Consider the following 16697-nt stretch of genomic DNA (forward strand, 5'->3'; position numbering starts at 1 on the left):
GGAAGCTGGAAGACCCATCAGGAGATCGCCCCATTGGCCTTGGCGAGAAGTAAGATGGGTCTGACCCCAATCAGCTTGAAGTCAGGCGTTTCCAACTGATTCACATGCAGACATAGGCTTGGGTTGCACTCCACAGAGTCAGATGGTCCTTAGACTGGGGTTGTTCACTGTTCTCTTCTCTTTCCCTTGCCACTCTCATGGAGAAGTGCCACACACTTCTTTCCATTTTAAGTGAATGGAAACTAACTGCTCTGAGACTCTCCCAGAGGCCCATGAGGCAACTCGGTGGGGGTGGGGCAACATATGGGCTGGCAATCAATCCATCCTGAAGGCAACTCCCTTAAACCCGTGAGCAGCGTCCAGCCCTACACCTGCCCTGGCGATTTTGAATGGAGAAAAGGAGAAAAAGCCAGAGGAATGGAGCGAGTAGAGCCCTCCTGATTGCTCTGGCTCCATTATTGTGTCTCTGACATACACTCTCCATATTGTTCAATAACACTTTGTTCATGTGACCATCTCCCCTGCCTAATAGAACTCCTGGGAGTCAAGGAGCATGTCTTGTGTGGATCACCCCAGAAAGGCCTCAAAAACGGGCAATGAATGAGTGAGTACAGGATGAAAATGAAGACCAGATACACACCTGAGTTGCTTGAAGAGCCTGGAAAAAATATGGGTTTCGGGTCCCTGTGCTTGAGGGCCAGAGGAGTCCTGGTCTCAACAAAAGGACATCTTCAGAAAAACAACCTGCTTGGTAGCCTCTCCATCTTCAGCCCACCTCATTTCCCCCCCTTTCTGCCCTCCTCCCCACCCCTATCCACCATAAAAATGAATTCTTACCTCGTGGTACAAGCCCTCGGAGCGAGCCTTGTCAATCTTTTCTAGTGTATCCTTGGAGAATTGTGTAATCTCCTTGACCACATCCTGAGAGGGCTGGGAGAAGGAGGGACACTGAGTTACAGCTTCACATAGTCGCATCTTTGACATTCAATGTAGTACAAAATTAATGCCTTCCTCCTTTTTTAAAAAAAAATATGTTTTTATTGATTTCAGAGAGAGGAAGGGAGAGAGAAACATCAATGATGAGAGAGTATCATCCATCAGCTGCCTCCTGTACACCCCCTACAGGGGATCACGCCTGCAACCTCAGCATGTGCCCTGACTGGGAAATCAAACCGTGACCTCCTGGTTCATGGGTGGACGCTCAACCACTGAGCCACACCGGCTAGGCACCTTCCTCGTTCCGAATGCTTCACTTCTATAAATGCTGTGCAAGATCCCTACAGCTTTTCCAGCTCCCTCATCATGCTTCTGACTCACGCTGTCCTTTCCATTGACCAAGCCCCAGAGCCTTGCTGCAGCCAATCATTCCTGCCCTGTGCTCATGCCTGGGCTTTGGACCCAGTGCAGAATCTGACATTGACCCCTGTTGTATTTTCTCTGGCATTTTCGATTCTTATTTTGATGGTAAATATTGATGATAAATATTTTATCATCCAAACTATTTTCCACTTTTCCTTTGTACTTCAAGTTAACCATACATACTAAAGATATCCCCTTGTTTTGTTTTGTTTTTGTCTTTGCCCAAGTCATTGATTTAGATACTGGCCAGCACAGGGCTGAAGCAGAGGCTGAGGACTTGACTAAAACTTTGTGCTCCAGTTTGCCATCGGAGTTCATGAAAGATAGCCTTTGTGGCTATGGGTATCCAAACCCTTCCAGTGTCTTACCACCCAGTTCATGTTTCCTTGTTTTCACCAAAAACATATTATGAGAGACTTTGTCAGCTGTCTCCGTGAAACAGCGGTTCTCAACCCCTTTGGGAGTCGAACAACCCTTTCACAGGGTTCACCTAAGACCATCAGAAAACACATATATAATTACATATTGTTTTTGTGATTAACCACTATGCTTTAATTATGTTCAATTTGTAACAATGAAAATATATCCTGCATATCAGATATTTACATTACGATTCATAACAGTAGCAAAATTACAGTTATGAAGTAGCAACGAAAATAATTTTATGGTTGGGGGTCACCACAACATGAGGAACTGTATTAAAGGGTCACGGCATTAGGAAGGTTGAGAACCACTGCCGTGAAATGTAGACTCATTAGGCTTACCACATTTGCCTGAGCAGTCTAGTGATATTGTAAAAAAAAAAAAAAAAAAAATAAAAAAAAAAAAAAAATTAGGAAAAGTTTATTGGCTATGCTTATCCATATTATAAGCTCTTTTCTGATTTTTTTTCCTTAGGCAAATCTGATAAAGCTTTTTTCCAAAATAAAAATAACTTTATTGTTTATTCTTACTATAAATACGCATGTGGAAGCTGTAAAAAATTAAAACATATGAAAAAAGTAGAAATCCCCAGAACCTACCCAAAGATGGACACAGCATTCTGAAGAATGTCCATGTATATATTTATATATATACACACTTTTTACAAAGTATTCCCACCAATATTTCCAGTACCCCCCTGGCACCATACATAGTTATCAAAATATTATTGACTATATTTCCTATGCTGTACTTTACATCCCTGTGACTATTTTATAACTATCAATTTGTAGTTCTTAACCCTCTCACCTTTTTCACCCATCCCCCAAGCCCCCTCCCTCTGGCAACAATTAGTCTCTTCTCTGTATTTATGGGTCTGTTTCAATGTTGTTTGTTTATTTACCTTGTTCATTAGATTCCACATAGAAGTGGCACCATATGGTATTTGTCTTTTTCTGACCTGTTTCACTTAGCATAATATCCTCTAGGTCCAGCCATGCTGACTGAAATGATACGATTTCATTCTTTTTCATGGCTGAGTAATATTCCATAGTGTATATGTACCACTGCTGGCAGGCCTCACGGGGCAAGCTGCCCTCCACCCCTGACTTGGTGCACAGTCTCTGAAGGGTGTTGCAGTCAAGCACTCAGGCCCTGCTGGCTGCTCCTGCTGATGGAATATTTGCATTCCTAGCCCAGGCTCCTTTATTCCTAGGTCTCTTCTCCTGAGGCCTTGGGCTGAGGTCTTCTTTGGGCACTTCTGCCACCGAGGCCTCCTTACTGGGGAGGGGTGGGGAGACTTGCAGACACTTCCCTACTCTGACTCAGTGCCCAGTGCTTTTCCTCTCCCAGTCCTTTCCCCATGCCCTCTCCCCAGGCCCCTCATCTCAGGGTCCACAAGCCCTTTGTTCTGGGTCCCTCAGCAGGGAGAGGGCCCATACATCTGTGCTGACCCACCTGACCCTCCACCAGTGTACCTTCCCACAGGGGCTAAGGAAGCAGGGGGAGTGACGCTGCCCCAGCGCAGCCTCCAGCTTTCCCGCCACAGGGAGTGATGGAGGGCATGCTGCTTTCATCAGCCGCTCCAGCACCTGCAGCTCCACCTTCTCCCAGCTCCGCTGAGCTCCTGACATGCCCCTCAGTAAGCCTTCCCGCTGCTCAGTGGTCCCACCATCCATTAGGCAACAGCTCCTCAGGACTTAGGCAAATTAACCAATCTAAACAGTACCCGATCTCCACACTGCCCATTTCCACGGGACTAGGAAAATCTTTGTGAAAACCAGACAACGAATCTCTGCCCATCTGGTCTCAATATGTGTAATTCCCAGCATTATTTAAATGGCAAAGGGGCAAGGAGATGACTAAAACTTACTGAGTGTCTACTCTCCATGCCACACTCTTTACATATGTATGTACTTTTGTTTAATGCTCAGAACAACCCCTTATCATGGTTGCCATCATTCCTATCTTATAGATGAGAAAACGGCGTAATATCCCCAAACTCAAACACCTTGCACGTGGCAGTGCCCGGATACTAGCTGGGACCTATGAGCAGTGCCCTGTCCCCCACCCCTACAGCCTTCCCTGGTCCTCTGGGAACTACCGAGCAGGGTGCATTGATTCGCTGTGGGATTCCCATGCCTGGCTCCTGTGGAGGCGGCACAAACACCCCCCGGTAGGGCTGTGTGTACCTTTGGGTCGTCTTTCACCCCCAGGAAGAGGTCGTCCTTCAGCCCTTTCTGGCAGTGCTCGCACGTGCAGTCGAAGTAGTACTGCTTCTTCAGCTGCTTCTTGCGTTCTTCGCTGACGTTAAGGAAGTCGATATAGGACACGGTCAGCTCTTCTCCTTCTGAGATCTTGCCCAGGGCCCGGAGCTCAATCCTGGAGCAGGGCGAAGGAAAAGAGTAAATCAAGTCCCCGGCTTCAGGGTGGCACCTGTGCTCTTCCGGTTTCAAGGAGTTGAGTCTCAAAGACAATGACTCCCACTAGCACGTGAGGAAACTCCCATTCCCTCCAAAATTAGAGAAGATGTGGCCTAATGGATAGTTTTCTGAATAATTCTGCTCTACTCATTATAACAATCAAATCTGCTTCATTCCGTAAATCGCCCTGAGATCTGCTCAAATAGATTCCCGAGAGAGGACCGGTCTTGGTCTTAAAACCACATATTGCTTCCATGCCCACAATCATCCCTGTACATCAGCTACTGGTTGTTGACAAAGAAAGGGAGAAATAATAATAAGGTGAAAACTCAAACAAGAGAAGACTCAAGAGTCATTCCTGCTTAGTTTGGGGACTGCTCGCTCAGAAACACACACATTCAGTCACCGTCCATCTTGGCCTATTCTGTGAGTGACTGTAAGTCCCTTCTTACCTCAACCAGTGGTTGAGGAGACTTATTCAGCAAACAAAGGCTGACTCTGTTAGTTTGATGCATTGTTCACTTTTGTGTTTATTGGGGGACAGGGCTTTGTAGACGAAGGTGGTTAGCAAGAGCAGATAGCATTTCAGCCCCCTTCCAGCCTAGACCTGACCCTCCAATGACCTACAGCACAGCCCACTCTGCCATGTAATAGATGCAGAATATGCTGAAAACAAAAGCCCTTAGTGAAACTGACACCTAGGTTAGCCAACCACGCAGAGATCAGCCTGTGGGCCTCTCAGCCATGCACAAGGCCAAAAGCTGCAGAAAACAAGTGGTGAGCCCTGAGCTGTGCTCCTGTGTCTCCCCAGGATCCTGGGGCCTCACCACCCAGTAGAAACCATCCCCCAGAGAGTGAGTGGCAGGATGCAGAGGCTGGGCAGAGCATCTGCAGAGAGGTCCATGATCATTTCTTTTACCTCCCAGAGCGGCTGTCAGACATCGTGTGAAAGGCAGGGACACAATTTCAGCACCACAGAAGGGTCCCAGCCAGAGGCATTCCCTTCGTGCTCCAAAGTGACAATCAAGCAGCTACTGAACGGCAGTGACATGCATGTCCAAGTGTCAGAGGTGACATGCCTTCTCTCAAAGTGGAGTCCACTGACATGCCAAATAAATGTGACACTATGTATAAAAACAACTCAAATGGCACCTGCCAAAATGTAAGCTCCCCTTCACCTCCTGTTCCTTCTTCCCTTTCTTCCCACCCCAATTTTTGGCAGCAGCTGTTACTGAAGTGATGAAAGGCAAGAGGGAAGGGAGGGCCCAGTGATTCTACTCCTAGGTCTGCTTGGAATCCTAATATGTCCAAACTGCAGGGATCCCTCTTCTCAGTTCACAAATGAGGGCGCTGATACCCAGAGAGGTGAAGTAACATCCCCAAAGGTCCCACACACTTTGGCCACAGAGTCAAGATTAGAACTCAAGTGCCATTCACGCCTCACCACATCGTATTGGCCTGATGGTGTTCAGTCGGCCTCCTGAGCCTGCAATGCATGGGAAGTGAGGTGCACCAAAGCCCTCAATTTTAAGACTCTGATAATGTCCTAAGTAGGTCCATGAGAGCAACTTTAGAGCCAAGGTTGAGTGTGGATCTTTGGCAATTGGTCCTGGTAGGGTAAGTAAACTGCTAACCCCACCCGCCCCTTTCACAGAGGCAGTTCACCATAGTAACATATCCCCATTCAACAGTGACTCAATGGTCAATAAGTTAGGGTTTCCAATAGCTTTACTTTCCATCATGATTAAGCCAGTTCATACAAGGTTTCGGAGTGTCTCAAATTATTTCAATGCTATTAACGAATTTTCAAAACCAAATTAATTTAATGTCACTTAAATATGAAAAACGCATACCCCATTTACTAACTTGGAATTGGGAATCAGGGAATGAATAGTGATTACCGCTCCATTCTGGACCCCAGACCTCTCCCATCTGTAATGCTCTGCAATTTTATAGTTCAGTCAATTGAGCCACAGTAGGCAAGTAATTTAAGTGTGTTTTAGAGATTTGGAAGTTCCCCAGAAATGCTCTCATGTTGACCTTTGCTCTATGGATGTGGAACAAAATGCCCACGAGGTGATGTGAATCGTTCAAAGTCACATGCAATGCATGCCAACACAGCCTCAGGTGCACAAACCACTCCTCCCCTGCATTCCCAAAGCCCGAACCCCCATGCAGCATTTTGTTCTAAATCCAAAGAGCATTTCAAGTACTTTTAAGCCCCATTTGAGAAAAAGACCCATCTGGGACCTTTTGGTTGTGATTAAGAAAAGTCAAAAGTAAAATCTAATCTAAACCACGAATTCATAGTTGGCCAGAGCAGTAAACAGAATGCTATGAATAAATATTGATCAAAATATCACAGTTATGAGTGTGATTTTCAGAACCCAGTCTGGGTGAGAGGTTGGGGGTTATAAACAAACACATAGTCCTTTAGTAGGTCAGTAGTACCAGCAGTCCTCACTTCATGGCAAGCAGGGTTTAGAGGGGAAAACCTGGGTTTTTGCCAAGATGATGTGGACCAGAAGGGACAGTCACGCTTTGAGGTTGGAGGAACGAAAGGAGTAAGGAGTGAAAGAGGAGAAAGGAAGAAAACAAAGTATCCCTGGCCGGTGTGGCTCAGTTGGCTGAGCGTCGTCCCATACACAAAAAGGTTGACAGTTCGATTCCCGGTCAGGGCAGGTGCCTAGATTGCAGGCTCAATCCCCAGTAGGGGGAGTGCAGGAGGCAGTCTGTCACATTGATGTTCTATTTTCTCTCTCCCTTCCTCTCTCTCTAAAATCAATAAAAACATTGTTTTAAAAAAGGAAAACAAAGGCATGTCAGGTAGTGGGTGAGTAAAGAACAATATGATTCAATGCATTAAGAATAGCCCTGGCCGGCATGCTCAGTGGTTAGAGCGTAGGCCCAAGGACCAACCGGTCTCAGATTTGATTCCCAAACCCAGTTGGGGTGCATGGGGGAGGCAACCAATCTATGTGTCTCTCTCACATCAATGTTTCTCTCTCTCTCTTCTCTGTCTCTCCTCCTTCCCTCCCTCCTTTCCACTCTCTCTGAAAAAGCAATGGAAAAAATATCCTCTGGTGAGGATTAACAAAAAAAAAATTTTTTAAAAAAAGAACAAAAAATACAGCATTCAAAAAAGAAGGACATACAGACAGACAGCAGCCACAGAATCTTGGGAAGGGACATCTTGGGAACCAGGCAAGTGAGGGAGGTGGGTCAGAGGAGCAGGGAAGTTTGCAAGAACTGACCCACCTCATCTGGGTGTGATACATGGATTTCACTGCCTCATGACTGAAAGACAAAACAGACACCCAAATGGAAATCATTACCATTGACTGACCCCGCACGGCTAGCAAAGGTGCACAGTATTTCAGATGCAGTCAAAGCTTTGGCCATAACAACAACCATAACAACGACCTCTAGCCCAGCCCCTGTAGCCCAGCCCCTGAAGTCCAGCCCCTGTAGCTGGGCTCACTTGACAAGGTGTGCCTGGTATAGTGGAAATTTCACTGGATTTGGAATGAGAGGTTCTGAGTTCAAAAGTACACAGCCCTGGACAAGTGACTTCCCTTCCCAGGCCTCAGTGTTCGCGTCTATAACCGGGCAATAAGACTCATGAGACAATGCATTTAAAAGTAGAGTACTTTTAAAAAATGTATGGAGCCCTAACCAGTTTGGCTCAGTGGATAGAATGTCAGCCTGCGGACTGAAGGGTCCCAGGTTCGATTCCGGTCAAGGGCATGTACCTTGGTTGCGAGCACATCCCCAGTAGGAGGTGTGCAGGAGGCAGCTGATCGATGTTTCTCTTTCATCGATGTTTCTAACTCTTCTATCCCTCTCCCTTCCTCTCTGTAAAAAATCAATAAAATATAAAAAATAAATAAAAAATAAATAAATAAAATGTATGGAAAGCGTATTATCCCACTAACAAGAACCTTGGACAAGTAAGTGTTGCCTCTTTTGATGTCTATCTCATGGAGAGCTGGAGCCGTATATGGAGGCTGGGTAAGTCACACAGGTAGTAGATAAAATGATTGGGGTGTGAGTTGGGCTCCTAACATCATGACCAGTGTTCTTTCCACGATGGCAGGCAGCTAGACAGCGACTGAAAAGTCACCTTCTCTTGGACAACAACCAAGAAGCCTGTGTGAAATGTGGCTGCTCCAAATGAGTGGCTGCATAGAAGCCCAAGCAGACACTGGAGCTGATCTGGAAAAAGGGTTCTGGGTTCCTGTGGCAGTTACATGCAGCGAAAAGAAGACCCTGGGTCACCATTGCTTAGTGAAAGGGTTTCAAGAAAGACCAGCCCCGTACGTGAGTGAATTTGACCCTCTCTACCGGACAACAGCTCGTCTGGGGAGGATTCCATGAAGTGACCCCAAGAGGTGTAGGAAGGGAAACACAAATGCTGTGAAAAAGATTATCTTCCGGATCCAAAATAAACTTCCCTGTCTTGAGTGACTTTCTCAATTGCTTAAGAGCCTGGTGTCATGTGGGCCCTTGCTTCCAGAAATAGGAAGGAAAGGGGAAACTAGAGTCCCCGCTATATTGGAGCTTAAGCTTGAATCTTGGCTAAGAACCGGAAACCATTGTCTTTGTTTTCCAGGAAGTTTTGGGGGGAAACTTGCCATTGTTGGTAACTCAGTCAACTTGTATCCATCATAAGAGCTTGTCTCTAAGAGCAAAAGCAATATTGCTCAGGCCTCATTCCCCAAATCCCCCCAGCCTGAGCCAGGGACAACCGGGGCTCACCCTCTCTGCTGACTCTTCTCCATTTGTGTCCCACCCCCAAATTCCCTTCTGTCCCCACTGTGCCTTATTTGGGGGAGGGCACTAACTGACCTCTGAGGACTTCATCATCTTTGCCCTCTGGCTTCTGGTTGGGGTTTGGCCAATGGGAAGAGATCAGAAGATGGGAGGAGAGCGGTTGGGCTGTTACGTCTCCTGGCTCCCTCTCTGCCTTCCCGTGGTTCTAGCAGTGGCTGGTTTCTCTACAGGCACAGCCACACTGTTGGAAGGGCCTCTTCCGTGGCTGTGGCTCTCAGCAAGCACAAAAACAGTACTTCTTACATTTGCCCTTCCACGCTAGAGATGATCATGGTTTTGTGCTGTAGCTAGACCCTGGACACCTCACCATTCTTTATTAGTTGCTTAAATGCTACTCGCACTTCTAAATTCTCTTCAGATTAACTCTGACTGTGCCTTTGGATTTCTGCTGGGACCTTGACGAATATATGCTTCTCAGTTGATGTTTTGTAATGACCTCAAGGCATCAAGTTTTAAAATAGTAGTTAGAGGTTTATCGGACATATCTAGGCAACCTCAAGAAACATACAGAGACTCAGAAATTACCCATGTGGAGTTCTCTACTATCCTCCCCATTACCTTTCTCCTAACCACAAATATTCTACGATGAAATTTCTATTTATTTCCTATTTGAAAACCATGTTAGTTCATGAACCTTAGGCTTAAGTCAAGTGGCAAGAACACCATGGGGTCTCCCCACCCCCATCACAGCACCCCCAGTGAAAGACATACTCACTTGCCGTTGTTAAAGATGACGGTGCAGTTGGGCCAACAGTCATGGTTCACCAGGCCCAGGTTGGGGAAGATGCCCACGCCCACTGCCTGCAGGCCCCTCTGGTCACTGAGCGTGAAACCATTGCAGTTAATCTACCCAGAGGAAAAGATAGGGTCAGCTAACACACACAGACTGGGACACAACACCATCCTTGCTACTGAAAGGTGTTTTTTAAAAAGTAGAAAACCAGTTTCATCCTGGAAATGCTTAGAGTCTGGAAACAAAAGGGTCTCTGCGCTCTGTGTGATTCTAAATGACCCTCTAAATTAGTATCAGGGGAGACTCCCATGTTTGCTAAAATGCAGCACTGCCTTGAACGTTTTGGGTGGCTTTATTCTAAAAAGGCCAAAGAATGTCGGGTCAGTGTGGCCTAGTGGTTGAGCATTGACCTATGAACCAGGAGGTCACAGTTCAATTCCTGATCAGGGCACATGCCCAGGTTGTGGGCAGTAGGCAGCCTATCAATGGTTCTCTCTTATCATTGATGTTTCTATCTCTCTGTCCCTGGGGATAGATAGATGACTGTTTCTCTGGGGAACTCTGACATTGCAGAGGCACTGGCACATGGTAACGACTAGAGATGTTGGTTCTGATCCTGCTGTTGTTATTATGACAATAACCTCCCTCTTTGGCCCGTTCACCAACCCCACAGAAGGTGCTGGGCCTGCCAGAAAGAAGACATCTATCCCCACAGCCCAAGGCCTGGTGACCCTCCGGACTCCCACCCCCACCTCCTGGACTCTCAGGGCTGCAAGAGAAAGGCCCTTACTCTCCTCTCTCTGGCTTCCACACCCACTACTCCCATTATCCTTCCCCTCAGACCTCAGAAAAGGAAGGGCCTTATTTTCAAGGTGACTAATAGGCAAGCATGGATGGTAATTGGGTCTTTGTTTTCAAAGTGGAAAGCAGAGAAAAAAAGACATACAGATAAATAAGGCGGTAAAATAACATCCAAATCTACCATTCAGAGATAATGGGAAGTCTTGTTGGGTTGCCACAACGTCAAATGGGGCAGGAATGACCTCACAGTAAGCAAGACCAGAAGGACAGAGGACAGGGTGACAATTGTTCATTCGAGGGCTCTGTCTCCCTCCAGTTCTTCTCTTGGCCCCTCCTCCCCACTCTGGCCTGCCAGCATCTGAAAACTTACTCGGTGGACAACCCCAGCTGTCACCCACCCCCACCCCCACTTCATGAGCAACCATACCACGCCAAAGATGTGGGAGATGTACTGCATGCTGAACTGCTGGCTCTGGGGCAGCCAGTACTGCAAGAAAGTATCCACGTCCACCCGCAGCTGCTTCTGCTCCTCCTCCCCAAAGTTCTCCACGTGGTTCTGCAGGTCGTCCACGGACACCAGGCAGCCCTCTGTGAGCCCGGTGCCCTCTCTCTCCACCCGCCACATGATGCGTGCAGCCAGCCTGCGGAGAAGGGCCAGGTTAGGGAGACCCACTGCTTCCATTCATTCAACAAGCAAGCACTGAGTGCCTAATGCATGCCAGGCACAGTGCCAGGCCCAAGACAGTTTTGAACTAGACAGAATTTCTTCTATCATGAAGTTTCTTATAGTGGGGGAGACAGAAGTTTAAAAGATCATTAAACTAGTGTTAAATGCTGTGCAGAAAATAGAATCAGGTAACATGATAGAAAGTGGCAGGGGGTGGAGGAGAAGACAAGGGCACCCGGGGAGGTGGCAGGGTCGAGGCACACTCGAGCTGAACAGAAGGAGCCAGCTCTGTGTGCGATGGGGAAAGAGCAGCCAGTACAAAGGCTCTGAAGGAGGAATGAGCTTGGCATGAAGAAGAAACAGCAAGAAGACCAAGGAGGCTGCAGCACAGGGCGTGAGGAGTGGAAAACAAATAAAGGTGGAGAGGTGGGCAGAAGCCAGGTTATGTGGGTCTAGCAGAGCCTGCATGGGGTCTGGGGACACCATGAGGTATGGCAGCCTGGGTCTCTCCTGGTAGTATGGCTACTGAGATGAGCACTGGCAAAGGAGCCTGATGACCTGGGTTCAAGTCTGTTTCTGCTTCTTCCTGTGTGACCCTGGGCAAGTCATTTGACCTCCCTGAACCTTTCCAATGACCAGGAAAATGAGGATAGCATATATCCCCTGTCATGGAATGCTCCCAGAGGCATTTGGGAGATCTTTGTGTGTAAACTTATTTATATTCTTAATGATTGGGTAAAGAGAAGGTGAAAGAGACAATCTAGGTGGAGAGACAGTATAAGCAAAGGCCTGGATGCAGCCAAGAGCATGGCATCAGCAGGAAGCAGGAAGGGATGTGGCCTGGCTGGAGCAGAGGGCGCAGGAGAGCTCAGGGCTTTGAGTGTGAGACAGAGGGGTGTACTTAACCCCTCTGTCTCACAGAGAGGACCCCCTGTTAATGAGTAAGCAGCCCATACCCACAAGATGAAGCCTTTACCCAGGGGACACTTTGGCAACTCTGCCACTCACTGGCCAGGCACCAGGGAAGGACTGGTGGCCTAGGACAGAAGTCCCCTGAAAAGGAACCCCCTTGGAAAAGTATGGCCCTTTTTTCCTCTCATTTGGGTCATGGGGTTATTTCCACAGAGATGCCCTGCCAGGGACCCCAGGCACCCGAGAACCCAGATGTCCCCCATGGATCGCAGGATAGAACTGGGGGAAATAAGATTTGGTCTGGGGTGTCTGCTACCTCCAAATATTAGGAAGAATGTCACAAAGCTCAGAGATGAGAGACTAAGGGTGACAGACTTCAGCCCAGTGTCAGTGTTTTGTAAAGGGGGTAGATGTATCGAGCTCTAGCTCATTTTGCCAAATCTTTAGATTTTTTTTCAAGACAGGCCAAAAAAAACAATTTTTTTAAATGTGAAATTTCCAATTTTTGAACATTGGCAGATCAAGATTTTTAAATTAAATATTAGGGAGCCATACAGAATGCGTCTGCAGCCAGCTCCAGCCGGGGTCTATATTTTGGTGCCATTAACCTGTCCTCCCTCTTAGATGGGCTCCCAGACCTAAAGGGAGCTCATAGACGTGGCCATATCTGGTCTCTTGGGGGCGCTGTCCTGCTTTTGCACTCAGCCCGACTTCCTTGGGTCTGGGAATGCTGTCGCTGCCACCACCCCTGCGCCCTGACATCCGGAAATCCCAAACATTTCCGCAGGGCCCAGCTCTGACCTGATGTTCTCATTGGGTACCTTCCCGTATCTCTTGACGGCCAAGCACTCCTTCTTGTGGTTTACCCACGCATCCTTCTGGCAGGTGCGGTCACAGTAACGCGCAAACTTGCACTGCCCACAGTGATGGAGCTTCTCCTGCCTCTTGAAGCAGGTGTGGCACACAAAGTTAACGAGGCTGGAAACAGAGGGAGAAAACGTGACTGAATTCCGGGGGCGCCATGAAAAGGGACCATACTGGCCTATCAAAGACGGGAGGGGGGGGGGGCCATCCTTGTCTTTCTAAGCTTCAGACTCCACTTTTCAAAGAGAGGGGCAGGGCTTCCAAAGGCCATTAGCTGTAACTATCTTTCTAGCAGATATTTTAAAGTGAACCAAATGGGAACACTACTGAGCTCTGCATATAAGCCCTTCAAGTTAACTCGGCTAGTATAGGTGTATGACCTACAGGCACTGGGACTCCCACAAGTGGCCAGAGGGACAGGGGAACCTGCAATCACCGTACAGTGCGGGGAGCGCTGGGATAGGGGAGGCACAAAGTGTTCCTGGCACTGATATGTATTCATATACATATATTCATATACACATACACATTTCATGTAGAAACTAAAATTTGTACCTACCAAACATATATATTACACTTCATAGTTCTCACACTGTTGCATTGTTTTACATTTTAAATGCTAATAAGCCCTGGCCTCCGTGGTTCAGTAGGTTGAGCGTCATCCCATGCATCGCAATGTCTCCTGTTCAGTTCCTGGTCAGGGCACAATGCCCAGGTTGCTGGCTCAACCCCCACATCCCCAATAGGGGGCGTGCAGGAGGCAACCGATTGATGGTTCTCTCTCCCTCTCCTGTCCTCTCTAAAATCAATAAAAACATATTCTTTTAGAAGCTAATAAAATCTCCAAGTGGTCACCTAGAATAACAGAAGTTCTGCTTCTTTATCTTTTACTGCTGAATTCTAAGCTGCTTACACTGCAGGGAGAGGTGGTGTCTCAGAGATTGGAGACATCACTGTGGCCAGCATAAGCTCCAACAACTCTGAACCCTAAAAACTTACCTGACAGCAAACAGTGCAGCCATGTGCGCATGTGTTAGGGGCTGGCGATCCAACTGAGAGTCCTCCGAATTAACTTCCAGGCAGAATACAATGTTTGTTCAAGGATAAGTAATTTTAAAATGTGCTGATTTGAAGTTTACTCAACAGCAATCTTTTTTTTTTAGAGCAATATAGATTTTTTTTTTCAAGGAAGAGTATTTCATCTCTGACATTGTTTAGAATTGCTGGTGCACGGTGACAATTGAGTTTTACTAGTTTTGTTATTGTTTTTAAATCCTGTGCAGAGAGCGCCCCCTTATTGCCTGCACTGGGTATGCACCCTGGCACTGCCCTCTCGGCTGACACTGCCTGGGTGTCTCATTAGGGCAGATCTTCCTAACCTGGCACAAAGGGAGCGAATACACCTGCCATGGCACTTGCCTCCAGGCTCCCGTGAACTGACTCAAAACACTTCTAACAGAGCCTGCTTAGAGAATAGTCTACCTGCCATGAACTACAGGTATGTCCATAAGAAATTCAGTGGAATGCCCCTCCTGTCTTCAAAGTCACTAATAACCACTTTGTCCAGGAGAAGGCGAGAGACAGAGCCCTGGAGTGAGGCAAAATAAACTTCACCCCAGCCCAGCGGGCTCAATCCCCAGTAGGGGGCGTGCAGGAGGCAGCCAATCATTGATTCCCTCTCATCATTGATGTTTCTATCTCTCTCTCCCTCCCCCTTCCTCCCTGAAATCAATAAAAATATTTTTTTAAAAAAAATTCATTCCAGACTGGGTGGTAGACCTTTACAATCATGTATATAACCACTTATCAGGTCTTGAATCAATTCAATATCAGTTCAATAATATGTCACTTTCATATTAGCTCACGAGATTCTTTACAATCACTCTGCTATAATAAACTTCTCATTACTTTTCAGAAGAAGAAACTGTGTCCTGGCTGGGTAGCTCAGTTGGTTAGAGCGTTGTCCTGCTACGCCAAGGTTGTGGGTTTGGTCCCTGATTAGGGCACATACAAGAATCAACCAATGAATGCATAAACAAATGGAACAACAAATCTCTCCTCCTCCTCCTCCTCCTTCTCCTCCTCCTCCTCCTCCTCCTCCTCCTCCTCCTCCTTCTCCTTCTTCATCTCTCTCTCTCTCTCTCTCTCTCTCTCTCTCTCTCTGCAATAAATTTTTTTAAAAAGAAAAAAATGTGATGATTTTGAAATGATTCTTTTTCTCATGATGAATTCATAGTGGGTTCCAAGTGTTAACTACCAAACTACTGTCTACAGGCTCACACGCCTGTTTTAGATTCCATCCCACAGTTCTTCTGGGGCCTGGAGTCAAGTTTTAAAGGTTGGAGAAGCCCAGCAAGCATGTGAGTAATCTCCTAATTTAGATCGCCTAAGAATGAGGCGCCCTTTCTCCCCATTACCTCACGTGCTATTAAGGCTTAACTGAGAAGGAAGGGAGAAGCTGTGATGCAGAGCAGGGCTTCTCAGACTCTGGTGGCCATCACATCATCAGAGATCTTTTAAAAACCGGGTTCTAATTCAGTGGGTTAGGGGTGGGGATGGAGACGCTGCATTTCTAACAAGCTCCAGGTGATCCTAATGCTATAACTCTGAGCAGCAAGACTCTGGAGATGAGAGAAAACTTAAATTCCACTCCTTCCGGTGGGGTGTGCAGGGAAGTATCAGGTAGGCAGGAATGGGAAGTTTTAAAATTGTGTCCTTCTGCTCTCCATCTCCTTACACTGGTGGCAGGGTGGGTATTATGGAAAGTCAGACCTGGAGTCAGTCTGGGTTGGGTTCAATTCCTCTACTGGCTGTGTGACCTCAAGCAAGTACTCTAACCTCTCTGAGCCTTGGTTTCCTTATGTGCAAATGGGAATAGCAACACCTAGATCTTGGTAATCTCTTAGAGTCTAAGACTTAGACTAATGACTATTACTTTTTTAATGAAACATACTTGCTATTTTAAAAATTCAAGCAAGAAGAAAATTACAAAGAAATTCCAAGCCCAGCCTGTGTGGCTCAGTGGTTGAGCATCGACCTATGAACCAGGAGATCCATTCTTGGTCAGGGCACATGCCCGGGTTGTGGGCTTGATCCCCAGTAGGGGGCATGCTGGAGGCAACCAATCAATGATTCTCTCTTATCATTGATGTTTCTATCTCTCTCTCCCTCTCCCTTCCTCTCTGAAAATCCATAAAAACATATTTTTTTAAAAGAAATTCTAAAATCTCACCACTCTTGAAGTGATTTGGAGGGTTGCATGAAATAATGAGTAAACTAGCTCAGAGCCTGGCACAGGGTGAGTGCTCAGTACCGCCCGCCCGGTTCCCCATCCATCTGTCACATAGCCACGCTGAGCCACATAAGTACGAGCTTCTGCCCACCTCCAGCACCCACTGTTTCTCTGGCAGCCAACGGAGAGGAAGACCTCCGAGCTGGAAGAGGACCCCTGTGGGGTGAAAGGGTACTTCCTACAGAAACGCATTATCCCCTTCTTCACAGCTCACATAAGAGAAAATCCAAAAGACATGAAGCCCTCAAACCTGGTGGGATTCCAGGAGAAAGTGCGTCATCCAGACGGCGTGGCTGGCTGGGTCGCCAGCAAGACTCTCTTCTCCTAGTCTCAGTTTCCCAGTCCGCTCAAGAGTCCCATTCACAACAACACTTCGGAATATGTTTCAACCAA

At 47.0% G+C, this 16697-nt stretch overlaps 1 protein-coding gene across 2 annotated transcripts in view; it reads right to left on the reverse strand.

Moving 5' to 3' along the window:
- The window catches only part of SMYD1 (SET and MYND domain containing 1), a 35482-nt gene that overhangs the window by 5667 nt on the left and 13118 nt on the right, over window positions 1-16697 (reverse strand). The window contains exons 2-7 of one of the 2 annotated variants that reach the window (XM_006103017.3): window positions 12950-13126; window positions 10997-11210; window positions 9751-9881; window positions 7461-7499; window positions 3972-4161; window positions 838-930 (exon numbers count right to left, since the gene is read on the reverse strand). In XM_006103017.3, coding sequence (XP_006103079.1) covers window positions 838-930; window positions 3972-4161; window positions 7461-7499; window positions 9751-9881; window positions 10997-11210; window positions 12950-13126 — 844 coding nt within the window. The remainder of the gene's footprint in view (window positions 1-837; window positions 931-3971; window positions 4162-7460; window positions 7500-9750; window positions 9882-10996; window positions 11211-12949; window positions 13127-16697) is intronic. The other variant, XM_006103018.3, reaches the window with a different exon arrangement.

The sequence above is a fragment of the Myotis lucifugus genome, unplaced genomic scaffold (genome assembly GCF_000147115.1).
Source record: "Myotis lucifugus unplaced genomic scaffold, Myoluc2.0 scaffold_454, whole genome shotgun sequence".
NCBI lineage: Eukaryota > Metazoa > Chordata > Mammalia > Chiroptera > Vespertilionidae > Myotis > Myotis lucifugus.